The sequence below is a fragment of the Dipodomys ordii genome, unplaced genomic scaffold (genome assembly GCF_000151885.1).
Source record: "Dipodomys ordii isolate 6190 unplaced genomic scaffold, Dord_2.0 Scaffold20, whole genome shotgun sequence".
In the NCBI taxonomy this organism is placed as follows: Eukaryota; Metazoa; Chordata; class Mammalia; order Rodentia; family Heteromyidae; genus Dipodomys; species Dipodomys ordii.
This window is the reverse complement of record NW_012267236.1, coordinates 3513378-3531682: the sequence shown is the minus strand read 5'-3', so window position 1 is coordinate 3531682 and position 18305 is coordinate 3513378. Positions and strand designations below refer to the sequence as shown.

The 18305-nt window shown below is 40.5% G+C and overlaps 1 protein-coding gene across 1 annotated transcript in view; it reads left to right on the top strand.

Moving 5' to 3' along the window:
* The window catches only part of Ttc27 (tetratricopeptide repeat domain 27), a 133994-nt gene extending 117989 nt beyond the window's left edge, over positions 1-16005 (top strand). Inside the window, exons 16-19 of the mRNA XM_013013524.1 lie at positions 4945-5142; positions 6358-6469; positions 11156-11256; positions 15695-16005. Coding sequence (XP_012868978.1) covers positions 4945-5142; positions 6358-6469; positions 11156-11256; positions 15695-15817 — 534 coding nt within the window. The 3' untranslated portion in view covers positions 15818-16005. The remainder of the gene's footprint in view (positions 1-4944; positions 5143-6357; positions 6470-11155; positions 11257-15694) is intronic.
* The last annotated feature ends 2300 nt before the right edge of the window (positions 16006-18305 follow it).

Here is an 18305-nt window from a genome sequence, read left to right as displayed (position 1 = left end):
TGTGTGTGTGTGTGTGTGTGTGTGTGTGTGTGTGTCTGTGGCCTGGGCTTGAACTCAGGACCTGGATTCTGTCCCTGAGCTTCTTTGCTCAATGCTATTTCTCTACCACTTGAGTCACAGCGCCACTTCTGGCTTTTTGGTGGTTAATTGCAGATAAGAGCCTCACAGATTTCCCTGCCTTGGCTGGCTTCAAACTTCTATCCTCAGATCTCAACCTCCTGAATAGCTAGGATTACAGGCATGAGCACTCTGCCCAGTAAAATATTTTGTCTCTATTAAAGCAATATATTTAAAAAGTATATGAAAAATGCATATGTGAACATTTCTGTAACAGTGCTAACTGAAAAAGGTGGGAAGGGAAGACAAATAAGAGTAATGGAAGAAATTTTACTAAATTACATTAGAAACATGTATGAAAATGCTATAATGAAATACATTCTTTAAAGCACAAAATTCAATAACTTTTGATATATTCACAGTTTTGTATTCATGAAATACATTATTTTATACAATTAATATATACTAATAAAGGGGAAAAGGCAAGATAAAATTATTTAAATTCAGTCTAATGTTAATAGGCTTATACTTAGCCTATGTACCATTGGGAATTTTATTTTCTCTTTTTATTTTGTGTTATTTTTAATGTCTTAGAGAAGTTTTCAACTAAAAACTCACAAAACAAAAATATGTCTTTTTGGTTGAAACAATATTTAGCAAAAAAACAATGAAATGTTGAAAGTCAATGGCATATATGTATGTGTATATGTATATATGTGCATGTATATACACGTATATATAATCTCCAGATTTCCCATGCTCATGGTGTACTACATTACCTGGTGGTTCCATTTGTTCCAGATTTAGCTGTTCCTGTATACTTGATGTTCAATAGATGACACACATTTAATATTTTAGGTTTAAAATTGCCCTTCTTCTTATTTCATTTGAGCAACCCGTTCCTATTGTTCCTACCTTCCTAAGAATTATTCTTCCTCCATAATCTTAACCTTCAGTATTCTACTCTATAATCACTTTATTTAATATTTAATAAATGGCTACTTTTGGCTAGTTGCTGATGGTTTAAATAATTATGATAATATACTCATACTAGTGGATTAAAGACTTTACATGTTTTAAATAAAAAAAGAAGAATGTTGATATATTTGTAAACTGCCCCAGGGGAATGGTACTTAATGATTCATTTAACCAAGGAAATTTTATTATAACGTTCTTGTTCCTTTTAAGCTATGAATGTCTAGTTAAGCAAAGTTAGATATATTTTGTAATTTGTTGCTTTTTGTAGTTAGCCTGGATAGTCAGAATTGATTATGAAAATGGTGCTATTAGCTAGTAAATTATAAAATTACTCTAGTGGCTTTTAAAATAACTATGTTACCATTTAAACCACTTTATAAAATTGCATTTTAGCTTCATTAGTTTATATATTTGCATAAATTTATTTTCTGCAGTTCATAGTGTTTTTTTAATTGCATAAACAAATTTTTGAATTAGTTTTATTGAAAAATAATGACAGTAGACACCATCATTTTTGTTTACTTTTTTCTGATCTTTGTATGTACTTGTTTTAGCTTTTCTCTGTTTTTGTTTTTATTTTATTAAAACAACATAGGTATGTGGTTTTATAAGCTGAACAGAAATGAAAAGCTAATTACAAAATATAGTGATCTCTTCTCTACTCAAGATCCTTCTCTCCAGTGTGAAGAAATTGCTTCTCTCTTGCTAGTTGCACACTTGCAAATTTATATTAACAGCTATGTACCATTAGTGGTTTTGGGGGCGTTTTTTTGGTTCCGGTCGTGGGGCCTGAACTCTGGGCCTGGGCGCTGTCCCTCAGCTCTTCAGCTCAAGGCTAGCGCTCTACCACTTGAGCCACAGTGCCACTTCCGGCTTTTTTTTGTTTGTTTGTTTATGTGGTGCTGGGGAATCAAACCCAGGGCCTCAGGCATGCAAGGCAAGCGCTCTACCACTGAGCCACCTTCCCAGCCCCATTAGTGTTTTTTTTTTAAGCCAGAATTAGGCATTACCTGTTGGCTTATCATAATGATAACTTAGGACTCTTATGCCAGCACTTTTACTCCTTCTCTTTCTTATCTTCCTAATATATTTACATTAAAGATTTCTTTACAGGAATAGTCTCTGTTATCATTATGATACTCAAAGTCAGTATTATAGAATACTGTGGTTAGTGAGAGGTTTTTGTTTTGTGAGTGTGTGTGCGTGCGTGCGTGCGTGCGTGTGTGTGTGTGTGTGTGTGTGTGTGAAGAGTCTCACTTTATAGCCCAGGCTGACCTCAAACTCCTTATTCTCCTGCCTCAGCCTGCAGAGGACTAGAATTCCAGGTGTGTGCTGTCATGTCCAGATTTATTTTTGTTTTCGCTCTTTGTTTTTCATAATGTTAATAATTGCTTGTTTTTCATGTGTTTCTCTGTCTTTGTAAACTCCTTGTTTGAAATTAAGATCTCTCCTGTCATGCTTGTACTGGCCGCAGTCCTAGATACAGTTAATAAGCCTGTAATTGCCAGATGCAGCAGAATTTACTAGTCCTAATCTTTTTTAGATAGAATCTCCATATGAATGTCTCCTTTCTTGGTTTCTATGACATCATTTTCCCCCACTTTTCTGGTTACTCCCTTTTAGCCTCCGGAGTAGATTATGTTCATTGCCCTCCTCTCAAATGTGTTCCCTAAGACTCCTCAGCCTTATTCTTAACCAACATGTCTCTGGGTGACATCTTCCATGCCCATGAATCACTTTTGTGGTCTTTTCTCCAATAAAGAACTCTCCTAAGTGCTAAAGCCAGCTTTTTTAAACTGGCCATCAAACATGCAGACAGAGTTTATCCTTCTACTCACCTCTATTCTTGTAGTATCCATATGTGAATGGATAGAGGCCGTTCTATACCTGTCCTTCCTTCTAGTGCCCGCTGTCCTTGGCTCTCCCAGCACAGACTCCTTTCCCTGTGTGCCCTTCATCTACTCCCTCAGCATACGTGCGCTCGCGCTACCACCACTGCTGCCAACAACAGCAACATCTTCTTCCTCCCTCTCAAATGCCTGTGATTGTAGCCTGTAGCCTTCCATTTTTAGTTGTAAGAAGACCACACGCTTTCTCTCCCCCCATTATTTCCCCAGGGAGACTGGAGTAAGGGGATGGCATATTGGGCTGTAAGATCCAGAAAGCAGGGAAGTAGTTTCCTAATCTAGTGTATTACATTTCCTGGTGGCTTACACCCTTTCAGAGTGTGCTAATCCTCAAAGTCCTTACAGAATGATCACTGGAAACAAGTAGCACACAGCCCTACTGTTGCGTCTGCATGCTTACTTTTAGATTTAAAACCACAAATGAGCTTGTTGTAATAGGAATTTTTCTACTTTTAGTTGTAAAACCACAAATGAGCTTATTGTAATAAGAATTTTGCTACTTTTAAACATAAAATTATGCACATGGAATTATAATGTGAATTTACAGGCCGAGACAATTTACATTATTCTAACAAGGAAGAGGAAGCAGAGATGAGTACTATGTATATTCAGATCTGTGAGTCTGACCTTACCATTCCTCAAAGTGTTTGTTCTGGGAGAGACTCAATTCTTCAACTATGTCTCAGGCATGAATCAGAATGGTCTTGTAGCTGAGATGTAGATCAATAATATACACAAGGCCCTGGATTCTATCCCTAGTAATTCTTTTCCCCTCTTCTCCCCCATACACATAAAAAAAGAATGTTCTAGAGGAGAAAGACCTAGATTGTTCCAGAGGAGGAAAGTGTCACCTTGGTTGCATGTCTCTTAACACTTGAAAGAGAATATTCTGCTCAGCCTTTTTTCGGGGACAAGTGTTTACTTGGTGCTATGTGCAAGCACTATGATAGACACTGGTGATCCAGGATGTTGAAATGTGTCTCCTGGGACCTTGCTATTCCAAGTTCTGTAGGCTATCAACATTAGCCTTCACCTGGAACTTGTTAGAAATGTAGAATCCCATTTCCCCAGGATGGGATCCAATACCTCTCTTCTGGAATTCTGCATTTCTGACAAGTTCCCTGGTTCACGGACAAAATGTCATAGAGTACTGTCCTCACCAAAGGAGAGGAAGATGAAGGGAGCGCTTGTTCCACCTTCTCAGATGTGCTTGAGGTGCACAGATGTGTCTTACCATAACAGTATAACCTGCTGGTTTTATCATCTTTTGATTTAATCTAATCCATCCACCAACATTCAGAGCAGCTAGAATAGAATATGAGAGCAAGCTAGCCAATCAGTTACTAAATGGAAAGCTGACCTGGGGATAGTCAGAAGGAAAAGAAAGACCTTGCACGAGCAGTTTGTCATTTAATAATTAGGAAAAGGTGGGAGCTCTTTAAGCAGAGTTAGATTCTGTCACAGCAATGCAGGTGAAAGTTCATGAAGACTAGGGAAGGTAGGACTATAAGGAATGTCAAGTTGAATCAGATGTAACAAAAGTGGGAGAAAAGAGCGTTGAGATTGATGCTCAGAATACTGGCTCTGGGAACCATGAAGGTGGGTTTATCTAGAGACTGCAGGAGGGAGAGGGATGTGAGATCCCTGTTGCACTCTCTCCCGTGCTGTAGGCAGAAACCTTGCTGAAGCTACAGAGAAACCACAAGAGTAGCCTGTGGTGGTGCAGTTGAAGTTACTAGTGTGGGCGGGGCGGGGCCTCAGAAAGGATGTGTCAAATGGAAAGAGAGGAGAGCTGGAGACAGGGCTCAAGACAGGGCTTTCAGAGAGGTGGTCAGTGTACCACGTTAGTTGGCGACTCTGGTAGTCGTTTGTTTTGTTTTTAAGACTTGTACCAGTGATACCCAGACAGATTTCACAGGGTCATTCATGTCATTATCATTGATGATGAGCATGGACTGTTACTTGGTTTTCTATCTTACCAACTCTTTCCTTACATTTTAAGGTCCTTAAAATTCTGGTCAGGGCAGTGGTTAATGGAATGACTGATCGAAGTGGAGATGTTGCTACTGGCCTCAAGGGAAAGCTGCAGGAGCTACTTGGCAGAGTAACTTCAAGGGTGACCAACGACGGAGAAATCTGGAGGCTATACGCCCAAGCGTATGGAAATGGACAGAGTGAAAAGCCTGAGGAGAATGAGAAGGTGAGGCCAGCTCCCAGACTCCTGCGCCATTGTCTGGGGCTCAGTTCACAGGCAGGCGATTCTCTTTTGTTTTGTTTTGTTTTTTAATAAAAGGAGGAAGAGTTTACTACTGTGAAAGGTAGAATTCATGGGCTCAAATTCAACTTTCAATTTTGGTTCAGAGTCTTTGAGTTGTGGGCAGGCTAAGACTTTTCGTGGGTTTCCCTGATTTAGTTGTTTCCTATCAAGGGTCTCATCCTTACTGTATCTACAGCGACCAGCTGGCTCTTGTTTTTTTTCTCCCCACTGCTGCAGGCCCATTGCTAAAGAACCAAGGCAGTCTTGGTACAAGGACAGAAAGAGTTTACATCTGAGACATTACTACCACAAGGAAAAGTTAAGGGCTTAGATAAGGCAACTGAAGCAGAACTTTCAAAGTCTAAACATGTAAGGCTTTACAGAGGTTGCCCTGCCCCTTTCTCGGAAGGGCAGTAGAAACACCAGCTCTATTCCAGTTGTACCATTCCCTTCTTATCTTTAGACCTAAAGGAGCTCCCAGAGTTTCCAAGGTTGGAATACTGGTTTTGTGTTTCTCTTCCAAAAAATCCACAACAAATCAAATAGACTCCTTGCATGGGTTTGAAATTCGCCACGGTACAGCTAATCTATGGGATTCCAAGCCCTCCTCTCCTCCCTCAGCTCGCACAGCTGGTTTCTACCATGGCCTTGTCAGCCCAGAGAACACACATCACACGCACGCACGCACGCACACACGCATAATTCCTTCTTTCTGTCTTTCTGTTTCTCTTGAATTATGTACTCACTGCGCACAAGGAACTAACGCTTGATGATCTATAGCTTCTCCTCCAAGAATTCCTAAGTAATGTGGAAGAGTGTTTTAAACACACCTACTAGCAATTCCATAGTTTTCATCAGCTCATAATTTCTCCAATAACTCTCTCTTAAGATAGTGGCTACAAATGTTGAGGAAATCTGAATACTTCTTATAGATTTCCAAGCCTGGCCTTTCTATTTTTCTAGGTGTAGGAAAATATCTTGCAATTGCTATTACTAGATATGCATCTGTATCTCTTCTTTGATGAGAATCGTAGAGATTGTGCTGTATACCACAGGTGATGTTTTTCAAGTTGGAATTAGTTTCACATGACTTCTACGCAACAGAGTTTGAAATGTGAATTGTACTTACTGTTCTGAATGTTCTTCTTCTTTTCTTAGGCATTCCAGTATCTCTCAAAGGCCTACAAGTGTGATACACAGTCCAGTTGTTGGGAGAAAGATATTACATCATTTAAGGAAGTTGTTCAAAGAGCCTTAGGACTTGCACATGGTAATCTGATATCCATGGCATATTTTATTGCATTTGTTACTAATATACTAGAGTGACAGTCAAAAAATAAAGCTGCATGACAATTTTAGGTTTCTCCATCATGTTAAAATTGTTGCATTTAATTCAGAGAAGATTTTTATTTCAATTAGAACAATAATATAATTGGACCAATAAGAAGAAACCGGATAATGGCTTACATACTGTTTGAATAAATGAGAGGAATTAGAAACTTTCTAGAGATATGAAATACAAGTGTAAAAAACGTTTGTTTACACAGTCTGTGTTAGAGATACAGTGATAAGGAAATTCTGACTTTTCCTTAACTTCCTTGTTCATGGGCTGAGGATATAGTCCTACATCTAATCCCCAGGCCTGAAAAAAAAATTAAAAAATTTGTAAACTTTTGGAGTACATAGTATATCCAGAGAGCTATGATGTATGTAAAAGAAATGTACAATGTAAGCCGGAAACCTGTGGCACATGCCTATAATTTTAGTATTCAGAGGCTGAGATTTTAGGAACATGGTTCAGAGATAATCCAGGTACATAAATGCTAGAGACTCTTAATCTCCAGTTCCAGCAAAACGCTGGAAGTGGAGGTGTGGGCTCCAGCCTTGAGCAGAAAAAGCTAAGTGAGAGTTGCAGGCCTTGGGTTCAAGCTCCAATACAGGCAAAAGAAAGAAAGAGGTGGGAGGCTGGGGAACGGGAAGAAATGGGAAATTTGGAGGGAATAATTTGAAGGGAAAATATTTGCTTATTGAGTAAATACAGTCCAGGGAAAGACTGCTTTTAATTATTTGCCTTAATGAAAAAAATGCATGTGTGTTTCTGTGAGAATTCAGTTCTGTGAACCTATCCTGCAGTCCTTCTAACTTCTTCCTGGCACTGGTAGTGACAGCACATGGGAGTCACCAAAGAACAGGGAAAGAGAGTAGGTGACTGAGTCAGTTACTTGACTTTCTGAGACTTAGTTTAGTTGTAGGCAAAATGGGGATAACCACTACTCATGGTGTCAGGAAGAATAAATGAATCATTTCAACATTTTAAAAAATTTACTTTATTGCTTAAAGGTGATATACAGTGGGGTTAGTTGCACATACATCAAATATTAAATATACTTCCTTTCACATAGTGTCATCTGTTCCCCCATTCCCTCCCTCCCTTCTCCACTGACAAGTTGCATAATTCACTTTCATCCATGACTAGTGCAGCCAGTGTGTTCCACTGACTTAGCACAGTTTTATGCCATTTCTTCTAAAGTAGAGGATCCAAACCTTATGATAAGGACTTCAAACTAAAAGGGAAAAGGTGAAGAAGAAGGTGGATAAAGTTTAGCTTGCCTATAAAAAAAGTCATAGAACATTTAGACGGTTTCAAAATGGATTTCGTAGTTAATAATTCTATTGTAAGGTTTTTTTATTTCTTTGACCTAAAGGTTGTAAGTGTCCAATTTTCTGGACCACCTAGTGTTAGCAGATAAGGTAGGAGTGCCGACCTCTGTGTGGCTGACATTCCACGTGGAAAGCTGGAGGGAATGGCTGGTACTGTAGAAGGATGTTTGCGGGATGGCCGGGATCTCTGGGGCTTTGGCCGGTCTTAGGAGAGGGGCCTCCGAGGGGGATCCGTCCTTTGTGGATATGCTTAGAAAAATCCACACTTAGGTATGTTATGTACATAATTAGGAGGGTGGATTTATGTTGGAGAATTCATCTTATCTCCTTTAGCTTGCCCACTCTAAACATTTCTGTGAGCCTCTGGCTCTGTACAGTCAAAGCCAAGATGTTTTCTGTGCTCAAGTGCTGGGATTAAACTTGCCAACTATAAATAAGCAGGGTAGAGAAATAATTCCAGGAAAAATCTTGCCTTTACATCTTGGTTTTAAACTGTTGTTGGCACTGTGTTTGCTTGTTTGTTTCAGGACCGTACTTTACTAAAAATAAGTGTCTGTTCTTTGAAGGTCTCCTTGGACTGTAACTGATGAACGTGTTGGTGCTTCTGCATTTTAAGCATACTTGGATGGATGTTTAGCTTTACTTGCTAACCTTGTCTTTATTGCATTTAGACAGCAGCAGTCAAATAATAAACTGAATTTGTTATTCTGTTCTCCTTTCTGTCCTTCTCCTTCACACTGTTCCTCCACTCCTCAATTCCGAAAAGGAACTAGAACATTCTAAAGTCCTTGTTCCTGGCAGAGTTGCTATGTAACAGTCCTTGTGCAGCTCAGCAAGCTCCAGAAGCCATTGCAGTCTCCACACAGAATTTGAGACTGGTCTGTAACTGCGGTTGCTGTGTGCTTTATTCCCATTGTCTGCAGGATGAGGGTGTTTTCTGAGAAAAAGTGGGCAAGAGTTCCTTTGTTCTCTGCCATCCTGGAACTTTTAAAGTAATAGTTATGTCTTCTAACTGCTGTTTGTAGGGAGGAAGCACTGCTGTCTTGGATTTTCTATTAATTTGAAACAGCAGGATCCCTCTCCTTCTCCCTCTCCCTTTTCACCTCTCTCCTTCTCCCCCCCTCCTTCTCTCTCTGTCTCTGTCTCTGTCTCACTCCCTCTCCTTTCTCTTCTCTCTCTGTCTCTCTGTCTCTTTCTTTCTTTCTTTCTCTCTCTTCCTCTTCCTCTCATCCCTCCCCTCTCTCTTTTGGGGCTTGAACTCAAGACCTGGATGCAATCTCCCTGAGCTTTTTTTTGGTCATGGATAGCACTCTACCACTTGAGCCACACTTCTGGCTTTTTTTTTTTTTTTGGAAGTTAATTGGAGGTAAGAGTCTTAGGGACTTCGCAGCCAGGCTGGCTTTGAACCACAATCGTCAGATTGCAGTATCTTGAGGAGCTAGAATTAATTATAGGCATGAGCACCTGGGCCCAGGTTATTGCTGTTTTCATGGGTTTTGTTTTTTGTTGGTTGTGGGGATTGAACTCTGGGCCTGGGGGCTGTCCCTGTGCTCTTCAGCTCAAGGCGAGCACTCTACTGCTTGAGCCACAGTGCCACTTCCAGTTTTCTAGTGGTTTGTTGGAGATAAGAGTCTCACAAACTTTTCTGCCCAGGCTGGCTTTGAACTGTGATCCTTAGATCTCAGCCTCCCTGAGTAGCTAGGATTACAGGCTTGAGCCATGGGCACCTGGCTTTATGGCTATTTTTAATAATGCCTTTTGGAAATAGGATTGAGGAAGGGAACTAACAGAGTATATGTTTGTTTTTCTTGCTCTATTGTTTTTCTCAGAATGAAAATAAAGGGTTAAAGAAAGTGGCTGTTACTGATAGCTTCTAGGTATTAGGCAGCTGTGGTAGTTATAGCTTCCCTCTGAGGTAGGAACAGACATGGTGCTCCTCACCCTCTGACAGTGGGGCTACTGGTGCCTGTTAACCCGTATCCTTCCAGCCACCCGCTGAAAACTGCCCAAGTCTGTTGTTCAAAATAGGAACATCAAGCTGGGTGCCATGGCTGTAGTCCTAGCTTACTCAGGAGGCTGAGATCTGAGGATCGTAGTTCAAGGCCAGCCCAGGCAAGAAAGTCTTTGAGACTCCTATCTCTAATTAAGCACCAAAAAACTGGAAGTGGCGCTATGGCTCAAGTGGTAGAGCACTCACCTTGAGCTGAAGAACTCAGGGACAGCGCCCAGGCCCAGAGTTCAAGCTCCATGACTGAAAATAGAAAAAAAAAAAAAAAGAACATCAAACCTAGTTTATTGCTGCTCATGGAAGATATTATTATAAATAACAACAACCGTATTTTACCTGGCACCAGCAGCCTCTATCAATTGATTAGAATTAGCAATTAAAGAAAGGAGTCCATCTGTGGTATATGATATATAAAGTCGGCTCTAATCCTTGCCCTCTTTAGTAAGTTTAAAGTAGGATCTGGTTATTGGTCTATTTGAATTTAGAGAGCATAATTTCAGGGAATAAAAATGAGAAGAGATTAGTGGAACAATATCAAGCATATGTTTGTACAAAACTCTTTGTTCTTATGAAGCCAGACAGGAGTGCACCGCTTCCTAATTGCAAATTTTTAAGGAAGTAAGCTCCTTGGAAGGCTGGAGGCAGAGAGGGCTGGGGTTCTCCCCACCTGTCACCAGGACCCCCCCTCCAACCCTCCTATTCTCCTGCTGATGCCAAGTGTGGCTCAGGGGATGGCTGGTGTCAGTTTTTCCTGAGTGTGCTGTAATCATGGAGAATGAAGATGCACCGGACTTTGAACTCTGCAGATCTGGATGGGACCTCCTCAGGCTAGGGTACAGTGGGGAACCCCATCTGGGACGCAGTGCTGGGAAGCACCACACTGTGAAGCACTGCCGTGTTGCACTGTGCTCGTGCTGTGTGGTGCCTTGTTTTCAGTAACAGTGTTTGTCTCCTTACTAAATTTCATTAGTGGGGTGTGTGCATGCGTGCATGTGTGTGTGTGTGTGCATGCGTGCATGTGTGTGTGTGTGTGTGTGTGTGTGTGTGTTGAATCTCTTGCTGGTAATCTGTAAGTCATCACAACTCGTTTCCCTCACATTCTCCTCAGCACTAAACCTCTCTCCATCAAGAATGATAAAAGTGAGACTGGGGGTATAGCCCCATGGACCAGGTCTTTCCTGCCATGACAAGACCCTGGGCTCAATCCCCAACGTCACACACCAAAGAAAGAAAGGGAAAAAGGGAAGAAAAATTTCTTGATGGATGTATTTCCCATTTATCTTGCAGTGGCTATAAAATGCAGTGAAAACAAATCAAGCCCCCAGGAAGTTGTGCAGATGCTGTCTTCAGTCCGACTCCACTTGCGCGGCTTGTTATCCAAAGCAAAGGTGAGATGAGTGAGAATTGATTAGGCGCGCTGTGATTGTGGTGTGCTGCATAAAAGAGGGTCACTGGCCTCTGCTTTCGGCCTTCTAACTAACCTTCCTTTACATCATGGAGAATTTTAGGCCTCTGTCAGAATTTAGCCACCGGCTAGCTGCCAGGTGGCTGGTTGTATCTAGGAGGAAATTACTGGTGCCATGGCTACACTGCCCAAAAGGGAAGTAACTTACGACTCTTTGAAAATAAGGTTTATATTCCAGCCTTTAATTTTGTCTATAAGCAATGCATGGCCATTCTGTAGCACTTCCCCATAGCGTGACATATATTCACTTGGATATGCTTTGACCTTCACGTTTTAGTGCCTAGCAGAAAAGTATGGCCAGCACCACAGACCTCCAGTTTCCTGACTCTGATTGCTTGGTTTTGATTTACAGTAGGATGTTTCCTTTGGGGGGGGGGGGGGGGGGAGACTGGGGAGCCTTCTGTGTAAGGCAAATAATTGGTTTAGATATTGTCACTATATAGATTTGACCCAAAAAACTGTTAAGGTAGATGACTGACTCCTATGTGACAACTTAAATATTAGTCCACGGAACAACACGGCACCAGTGGGCTGGGGATGCCTAAGAATCCCCCAGAGCTTTTGTTTTGTTTTGTAGTACCTGGGAATGAATTTAGGTCCTTACATTTGCTAGACAAACACTCTCCCACTGGGGCCATGCCTCCTGTCCTTTTTCAGGTAGAATATTGAACTAATGTTGCTTGGTTCTGGCTTCATATCATTATCACCTTACTTCGATTTCCCATGTAGCTGGGACTATAGGTATGCACCCTCCTCCTACCTTGTTTTTGAGACAGACTCTGTGTTTTGCCCTGGCTGGCCTCAAACCTCAGCCCTCAGTAGCTTGGATGATAGACATGTGCCATGATCATATGATCAGGCACATGTTTTTGAAAACTGGATTTTTGGGTTGTGTCTGTGATAAAGGTTCCAGTCTGCAGTGGAGGCTGAAAAATAAGTTTTCTACATGATTCTAATGTACAAGTGGGTTTTCATTCTACTGCTAGAAGAAAACATGAAAGGAATCTACCTTCGCATACAATTTAGTACTTCTAGAATCTCTTGGGTTGCAAGGTGATGTTGATTTATTCTAGAAAGCAAGTCCATGGCACTTGGATGCCACTTCTTGGATACTTTTTTACTTCAAAACTTTCCAGAATGAGAACTAATATTGCTTGATCTTTTCAGATTAGGGCTTGGTTTTTATCTCTGTAGATAATCTGTGAACATCCCATGCTTTTGTGCTGAGCTGCATTTCCTCTCAGCTTGACCACACAACCTCAGAAACCTGCAAGAGGACTGGGGGCACAGCTCACATGGTATAGTGCCTGCCTTGCAAGTGTGGGTAAGGCTCTGAGTGCAGTCCCCCAATACTACCAAGAAAAAGGAACTCAAAGAACATTCTCAAAGTCAAGGAAGCAATTATTCTGTAACTCTCTTCCCTAAATTAGATGGTAAGTTCCCTACTTCTGATGAGATCACAGCCCATGCTTCATTGTGTATTTGTGTCCTCATCTCCCTGCAAGCTTCTTGCTCTAAATTACTACTTTTACATAAACTTTTACCTGTTTGACTTAAATGGTGCTACATACTCTCCCATATTGTGAAAATGAGGATGTATAACAGTGAGAACATAAATTTTGTTATCATTAGTTTCCAACTGGATCATCCCCCAAAATGGGAAGGATTGCCTCCTAACTCCTTTTTAAAGCACCTTTTTGCTTATAATATTTGGAAATCTTTGGTTTTGTACATCATATGCCTTTTCTCTTTTTAAAATTGGATTGCATTAAAAAAAAAGTCCTATTTTAAAAAACAAAGCCAGGAGAGGTGGCACGTGCCTGTAAATTTTAGCATTTGAGAGGCTGAGGCAGGTGGTTTGCAATTTTCAGACCAGCCTAGGCTGTATACTGGAACCTGTCTCAAAATACAAATAAAAACAAAGTGAAAATGAATTGAAATAGCTGGATTAAATAGCCTGCGGCAGGTCTTTGTGGAAATAAACTGCTAGGACTCCTAGGATATAAATAAGAAATAACTTCTATATACATGCACACCTAACTTGCAAAGTGCTAGTAAATTTTACATAGACTGTACAAGTCATTCAGTCCACTCTCACAAGACAGAATAACTCCTAGGCCTTTAGCACCTTTTCACTGTATAGAGCTTCTGGGTGGAGGCCCACACAGATTTTACCTCATACCTAGCTAATTGTTAATTCTTTTTTTTTTTTTGATTGTTAATTCTTTTAAGCTCCAGTTCCTCTCTGCTTTTCCTTACCTCATAAAAAAGTGGTTTAGGTTATAGTGGTTTGTACATACTATAATTTTTTTAACTGTATTTTTTTTGTCTTTTTTTTTTTTGGTACTGGGGATCGAACCCAGGACGTTGCACTTGCTAGGCAAGTGCTTTGCCACTGAGCTACATCCCAGCCCCATACTATAATTCTTTAAAAAAAAAAAAAAGTGCTGTATGAAGCTGGGAACCAATGGCTCATCCCTATAATCCTGCCTACTGAGGCCGAGAATGGAAGAATTGTAGCTTGAGGCCAGCCTATAGCAAGGCTGATGAGATGCATAGCTTCTCAACCATGGCTGCATGCAGTGGCAAGTATATACCAACCTGAGCTAAATGGAAGACAGATTGGGGGGATTTGGACTTTAGGCCAGCCCAGGCAGAAGAGTCAATGGAACTTCACCTCAGTAGAAAAAACTGAGTATGACGGTGCACACCTGTCATCCCCTCTATAACAGGGAGCCTAAAATACACGGATCAGAGTACCTGGGCAGGACGTAAGACCCTATCTAAAAATACAACAACAACAACAATCACAACAGAGAAGAGCACCTGCCTACCAATCAATAGGCCCTGAGTTCAAACCCTAGGATTGTCTGCCTCCACCCCCCTAAAAGAGTGCTGAGTCTAAGTTATTTTCTCTGCTAATTACATTGTAGTAGCTCTTCCATCCATTCCATTATGAAATACTTTATAGATGGTTTAGTTAAGTCTGATGAATATGATTTATTCACAATAAGCCAAATAAGGTATGTTTCTGGTTAAAACATATATATGTACACTCACATAATACACATACATACATGTCTACATGTGCATGCACATGTGCACATAAACACAGTGAAACACAGGCAGTTCCTTCTCTTCCACCTCCCCATCCAACACAAAACATGGTCACAAAATGTTGAAGCTTATTTTTTAAAGGAAAAAACCTCTATTTTTTTTTATTTTTTATGTTTTTATTGTAAAAAATACTGTACAGAGGGGTTACAGTTACATGAGTAAGGTAATGAGTACATTTCCTATCCAGCATTGTTACCTCCTCCTTTGTTTTTCTCCTACCATCCCTTCCCTCTCCATCTCCCCAACTCCTCCCTCCCTCCCCCAAGTTGTAAAGTTCGTTTTCAACATAGTGTTTTATACATCTCATTGTTAGAATGGGTCAATCTGTGTCCTTATTTCAGCGCTTTGTTATTTCCTCTTCCCTCCCCAAACTAGAAAAATGTGTATACAAGATGCAGGGCACTGACATCAAATACAGTGACAACAGGGGTTGTACCGTGGGGGAAGAACAAACAAGAGAATGAAGCTGATTTTGTGGGTCCCTCCTTCGGCTCTTAGAGAGGCATTCCAAAGTGTCCAGCTCTGGAAGTATGGAATTATATTGTAATAAAGCTCCCAAGGTAATTCCTTTTCTAGAAGAGCACACATTTATTTTTATTCTATTTTTCTGGATTCATTTGCTTTGATAATATTTTGATAATCTTTGTGGTCGCTGGGGTCTATGTGAAATTTTTTTTTTTTTTTTTTTTGCCAGTCCTGGGGCTTGAACTCAGGGTCTGGGCATTGTCCCTGAGCTTGTTTTGCTCAAGGCTAGCACTCTACCACTTTAGCCACAGCATCCCTTACAGCTTTTTCTGTTTATGTGGTACTAAGGAATCAAACCCAGGGCTTCTTGCCTGCTACACAAGAACTCTACCACTAAGCCACATTCCAGCCCTGAAAATTAATTTTTAAGTAGCACAAGGACATGATTTTTATGAATTTGAATATAAACTACATTTGTTTTGCTCCCATAGGCAGTAAGTAGATCTTCAGTTGGATTGATAATGTTGGTCATCCCAAGCCATTGCATAACACGGAAATGAATAACCAATATTTAAGGCAGCTGCTTTGAAGACAGAGCTCTTGGATTTCTAAGTTGACACTTGTTGTTTTGATTCATTATTTATTATAACTGTTACATGTCTAAAAAAGATACTGCCATTCTATGTGTTGTTATGCAAAGGATTTTAATTCTGCACTGTACTGTATGTGGAAGAAGTTTTCATTGTCTTGACAGTCATGCTTTGTTTTGTGTGCTGCAGCAAAACTTTACAGATGTGGCAAGTGGAGAGATCTCCGGGGAGTTAGTGGATGATGTAGCAGCTGTGGACACCTTGGTACTAAAGCTCCAAGACCTGAGCAACCAGTTTCGGAATCAGTATTGACCATGCCGGAGAAGGTTCTGGAAAAGGGGCTTTAAACTCCTCTAGTATCTCTCATGCCTGTATATCGAAACACAAAATACTTGTTCTTAAAACAAATTTGTGTTATGCCTAACATTCTTGTTTTTGTGATGTTCCTGTTTGTATTGTCTAAAATACATTAAATAAAAATGTCCCTATTTTTTATTTTGCCCAGATATGGTTATATTCCATATTTATGGTATTTTTTAGTTATTTCAGCCCAAAGAGTAAAAAAAAAAAAAAATTACAGTTCTCTTTTAGTGTAGGGTTCTTTCTCTCTCAGCCTAACATGAATTGTGTCATTCTTTGGAAAAACAGTCTAAACAGGAAAAAAACAACAGCCACATACTACAAGTTTGTAAAATCATAGATTGGCTGCCCTATCATCCAAGAGTGATAAAAGAGGGAAGTTGGCAATTGAAACATTTGTACTTCTCTAGATTTTGTGTTTGTGTCAGGAAGATACTGGCTTGGCTAAATTGGAAGTTTGAGCATGGTTTAACTTCTAACTCAAGAAAACACAAGAAAAGAAGTGACATAACCCAGACTAGAAGCCATCCATTAGCCACTAGTAACCTGGCAGTCACCTCCTAAGGATACGTCCTGCCAGTTCTAAAGATGTTGTTTAGTAAGGTTTATTAGGGATGAAGACAGCTATAAAGGGTGCCATATTACAAAAATGCCAAAGTAAAATGCTTTCTTAGTAAAGTCTATGGAAACAAATACTGAAGGCTGCAGCTGAGCTTAATAATCTTCATATAAAAGTTGTAGTAAGGAAATTCTTAAGTTTCTGGCTTGAGTTGCTGAATTTGGGGCCTAATGCATAAATCACTTGATTCCCCCTTCCCCTTCTTTGTTAGATGTGAATAATTCCTACTCTTTGCTTTGTGACTTTAAACTGTCTTTGGAAATTTAACATTTCATAATCCATAAAGTACTCTGAACATTTAAGAAGCCTTTAAAATTTCCCTTCATTAATGAATTTTGCTTGTGAATGTTTATCAAAGCTAAAGACTCTTTTCCTAACCACCTGCTTATCTTTCCTGTCAATCAGGAAAGAAGCCTGTTAATCAGGCTTAGAAGAACACACAGCTGAACAGTTTCTCTTAGAGAAGAGACCATCCTTGTGAGAAGCCCAGTAAACTGAGGTAGTTGCAGCTAACACTTAGAGTCCATCTAAGTCTTTCATGGAAGCCACTGAGGAATATGTGGCCACTGGCTGCTGGATTGGTGAATGGCTGAATGAATCAGTACAGCAAGGATTTAAGATTACCTTCTTATCATACTGAGCTGTGAACCCCAGTAGAAAATAGTTAGAAAGGAAATAGTAAAAAGGAAAGGATTTTAGAAATCAAGTGTAAGGCTCTGGTTCTCGATCTTTTAGGGTGCTAGATAGAAAGGCAGCTATGATTGGAAAGGTCGAAAACCAAGTCACCAAAGTGTAATCTTCTTTTTGTTCTGTTCTCCTTGCTGTGTTAGATCAAAGTCTACAGGAGGTGCCATATCTCCCTTCGGTGGTTTTTGCAAAAGTGGGTTATTTGGTATCTTAAAAAACAACAACACATAAACCAAGAGCTGGGAGGGCAGGCTGGGTGCAAGCCTGAGCCTAGTTAGGAGGCTAAGGATGATGGATTGTAAGTTAGAGGCCATGGTGTGGCGTGCGACCCTGGGATGGCGGGGGGGGGGGGGGGGCATAGACCTTTTTTTTTTTTTTTTTGGTCAGTTGTGGAGCTTGAACTCGGCTCTTCAGCTCAAGGAAGGCTAGCACTCCACCACTTGAGTCACTGCACTACTTCCAGTTTTCTGGTGGTTAATGGGAGATAAGAGTCTCATGGACTTTTCTGCTTGGGCCGGCTTTGAACTGAGATCCTCAGATCTTAGCCTCCTGAGTAGCTAGGATTACAGGTGTGAGCCACCGGCGCCAGGCTAGCCCTATTATATTTAATAATTTTATATGAGTATTGAAAATTGCAGAAAATATGTGGGAGGAAAAGTTCAGAGGTTTTTGTTGTTGTTTATCAAAATCTTACCTCTGTTGCCTGTAAACCTTTCATATGTACTACTTAGCTCCTGACTTCCTTATCTACAAAAGGATTTGGTGCCAATAGGGCCTTCCGCCATGTTCCTCCTCTCCCTGATCTATGTCAGTCAGCTTCCAAGTTAGCATTGTGTGTCTGTATCAGTTACTATAGGGACTTAGATCGATTATGGTTGAAGGCTTGCATTTTTTAATTTACTTATTTCTTTTTTGTCTGTCCTGGGGCTTGAACTCAGGGTCTGGGCACTATTCCTGAGCCTCTTTATACTCAAAGACTAGCACTCTACCACTTGACACACAACTCTACTTCTGGCTTTTTCTGAGTAGTTTAATGGAGATAAGAATCTTACAGACTTTACGGCCTGGGCTGGCTTCAACCTGACCCTCACCTGAGGAGCTAGGATTATAGGTGTGAGACACTAGCACCTGGCT